This window comes from Anneissia japonica, unplaced genomic scaffold, assembly GCF_011630105.1.
Source record: "Anneissia japonica isolate Jap-2015-1 unplaced genomic scaffold, ASM1163010v1 scaffold16662_len1167910_cov178, whole genome shotgun sequence".
Lineage (NCBI taxonomy): Eukaryota > Metazoa > Echinodermata > Crinoidea > Comatulida > Comatulidae > Anneissia > Anneissia japonica.
The window spans coordinates 178,158-181,433 of record NW_022732216.1 but is presented as its reverse complement, the minus strand read 5'-3'; the positions used below and the strand labels follow the sequence as shown (position 1 = coordinate 181,433).

At 38.3% G+C, this 3,276-nt stretch overlaps 1 protein-coding gene across 1 annotated transcript in view; it reads left to right on the top strand.

The window, feature by feature from the left end:
- LOC117115612 (neurogenic locus notch homolog protein 1-like) overlaps positions 1 to 3,276 on the top strand; it is a 37,539-nt gene that overhangs the window by 2,413 nt on the left and 31,850 nt on the right. Inside the window, exons 2-3 of the mRNA XM_033259478.1 lie at positions 421 to 516; positions 2,772 to 2,882. Coding sequence (XP_033115369.1) covers positions 421 to 516; positions 2,772 to 2,882 — 207 coding nt within the window. The remainder of the gene's footprint in view (positions 1 to 420; positions 517 to 2,771; positions 2,883 to 3,276) is intronic.

Genomic DNA, 3,276 nt, shown 5'->3' with positions numbered 1-3,276 from the left:
ACAGAGGTATCCCCATCCTCGTCTCGAAGGGTGTACTGGTTCTCATAGTGCACACGAGCCATGGCATTGTATACACTGAGCCTACGGTTTATAGTCCTTATCTGAGAAGACTTGTTCTACCACCAGAACCATTAGGCGAGCGTCGATATTGTGGCTATAGCTTGCGGCGCCCCTGCTAACCGCTCGGCCATTCGACTCACCAAAAAAAAAGTTAAAAGAGATTGCCCTAAACAGAGATTCTTTGTTAGGTTATGTATTATTAAGAAAGTTCGATGAGTTACTGTCAAGAAATTGAATAAAAGATTATTTACTGATATTGCATTTAATGCATTTTATGTTGTATGTAAACGGCCCTTTAATATTGGGTCATTTTTGTTTGGTTATCATTTCCTGATTCTCGTTTCTATGTCATTTTACCAGGTTGCTTTAACACTCTATGCTTGAATGGAGGGACGTGCCTTTCATCTGGTGACTGTGAATGTCCACCTAATTACACGGGTGACATTTGTCAAACTAGTAAGTTAATTAAGATGAATTCTGGAAATCATTATTTCCCTTAAATCTTAAGTGGAATACTGTATTAGATTATTAACAGAAGGAATGCATTGCAGTTAATAATGATTCAATGCGCTGCATCATATGATTCTTATTTTTATTACGTGTTAAGATGCAAAAATCAATTCTCAATTTAAGTTCCAACGTTTACCGCGTCGTTTCATTGCAGGTGGGAAATAGTCTAAATCCATGTGCAGACTATCACATTATGTTGTTTGACAAAAACATGTCACATGCCTAAATATTATGATAATGATGACATCACATTGTGACCATATATAGGCACATCATGATTAGGGCCTATGTATGGGCGAGCATACACCATTTTTTTTTCAAAGAAAATGTCTTAGCGTTGATAGAGCCTAAGGCAATCGGTCTATCTATCTATTCGTGTATAGCTGTTAACAAAACATACCGATTGTACAGTACTATAATCTCTGACTATAAACTTCCTTTTGAGCAGCACAATATAATTCAATATACATAACTTGGACTCAATTTACATGTTCAAATTATATCAATAACAGTTATAATAATCTACTAATTGTCATGGTTAACCTAATGTGTATGGTTGAGGAAGTTTCAGTGATTTAAAACTTCAAAAAGACTCCGCGGGGCACAGGTAAACAATCAAATGATTATAAAGTGAATCTGACAACCGTATAACTACGATACAATACAAAAATACCTACAGTATCATAGTACAGCTTGAGGCTGCAATGCGTCGCGTTCCAATGATTGTTATACCTGGTTAATTGTAGATTGTAGATTGTGCTTATTGACAACTGTAACTGTTTTGAGAATATTGAAAAGAGGTACTGTAATCTGTAGGGACATGGCAAAACAAGAATTTTACAATCCTAACCAGGTCGAAATGTTAAATGGGTTGCGAAATTTCGGAACACCACTGGACGCACAATGACGTTGGAATTCGTATATGAAAATATCTAAAGTTTGATATGACTATATTATGTAATGACGGTTTTTACGTGTTTGGCATGACCTATGTTTAGCTAACCACATGACATGTATTTTGTTTGTTAACCTTTTACTATTGGGTAATAATTTGTTTTTAATGTATAATATTTCAATTAGGCCTCGACAGGGGCGCAGTTCTGTTTTGAAAGGTGTGGGTGGTGGGTGGAGGTCAGTTTTGAGTCTACACCCACCTCAGGCCGACCATGGTTGGGGCTGAGGTGCAAACATTTGGGGAAATAGTCATTCTAGATGGCTGAAATGACACTCTTACGGTAAAATTCATCATCGTGTCAGGCTGTACATAAAGCCTGAGTCATTTATGTATTTCATTTTTAACAATTTTCAGGCATCTTTTTGATTTATGAAATTGCATTGCAGTCGAAAATTGGGAGGGGCCAAACCCCTTAAAACAAGAGCTACCGCTCACCGATTCGCGCGTTCCTCCACGCTTAAATTCTGTACGGGTGCAAATTATTATATTGGGCTTTTTGGAAGAGCTAATAAGATAGACATTTTTAAATAATTAGAATGTTTTTTTGTACAAAATTAAAATATTTGAAAAAAAAAATCTTAAAATTGGGGAAAAAATGAATACCGAGACGCGATTTGAACTCACAACTAAGTCCTTTTGAACACATTCTTAACCGACTGCGCATTCATGCAACGTGCCGTAGTAGAAGTAATGGCAGTTAACATACAGTCCTTGCTTGAACCCATGTTCTGTTTTGTAGGTGTAGGGTGAACACTGGGGTCCAACTTAAAAAAAGGGCGATGAACGTTTATTGGAAATCACCTTTAGTTTATGTGTACAAATTTACCTGCACGTCCGTTCAAAACTGGCGACGCTGGACGCTTTTAAAGTTCTGGTAACAAGAACAAGAACAGCAGTGAGGCTGTGGGGTCAGCGCTTTGCGCGGACCCAAATATGTGTCCCTACCTTGAGTGCGTTCGCAATGAATTTATGAATTCATGTTTATCTCTTGAAAAAAAAAATGATTCTGACTATGTGATGAAGTTAGAATTATATAGCGCTTTATACCGAAGTTCGAAGTCTCAAAGCGCTCGAGCTGTGGCCTACCTCGACATTAACTTGCTTTTCCTCCAAGGGTCTGAGCTACCAGGTAAACCGGTCCAGTTATCTCCCGTAAGGTGTTAGCAAGAAATTTACAACATTTCATACTTTTTATATTAGTAAATATTAAGTATTGTTATTATTGAACTTATTTTTGAAATAACAGTTAACTTATGCAGTTTATCACCGTGTCTGAATGCCGGTACTTGTACACTTTCCGAAGACGGATTCACCTGTACCTGTCCTTCAACTCACGTCGGCTCCCGTTGTGCTTCGTGTAAGTACTTGTAAGCCTAAAGACTGTTTTCTTGTTTCTACTAGGTGAATTTATTCGCGCAAATCAAAAGCGTAGGTTCATGCGCATGGCAGTCACATTTCTATTGGCGTTTTTCGCTTCAGCAAAATAAGTATTTCGAACTGTCTCTACATTTTGCGTGTGAAGCAAAACAAATGCGCACCCAGCCAGAGCTCAGGAAGCGAACCGACGGTTTCGATTCGCGTGGGAAACAGACTTAATGCTGAGCATACACTGGGTTCGTCCACCCTACCCAACCAACGACTGAGACTGCCTGATGATTGTCAGTGGATATCCAAGATGATAGTTGTTGAATATCCAGAAAATCGCTACAATCTATCACCGAAAGCTTTAGGTGACACTGAGTGGTCAGTTG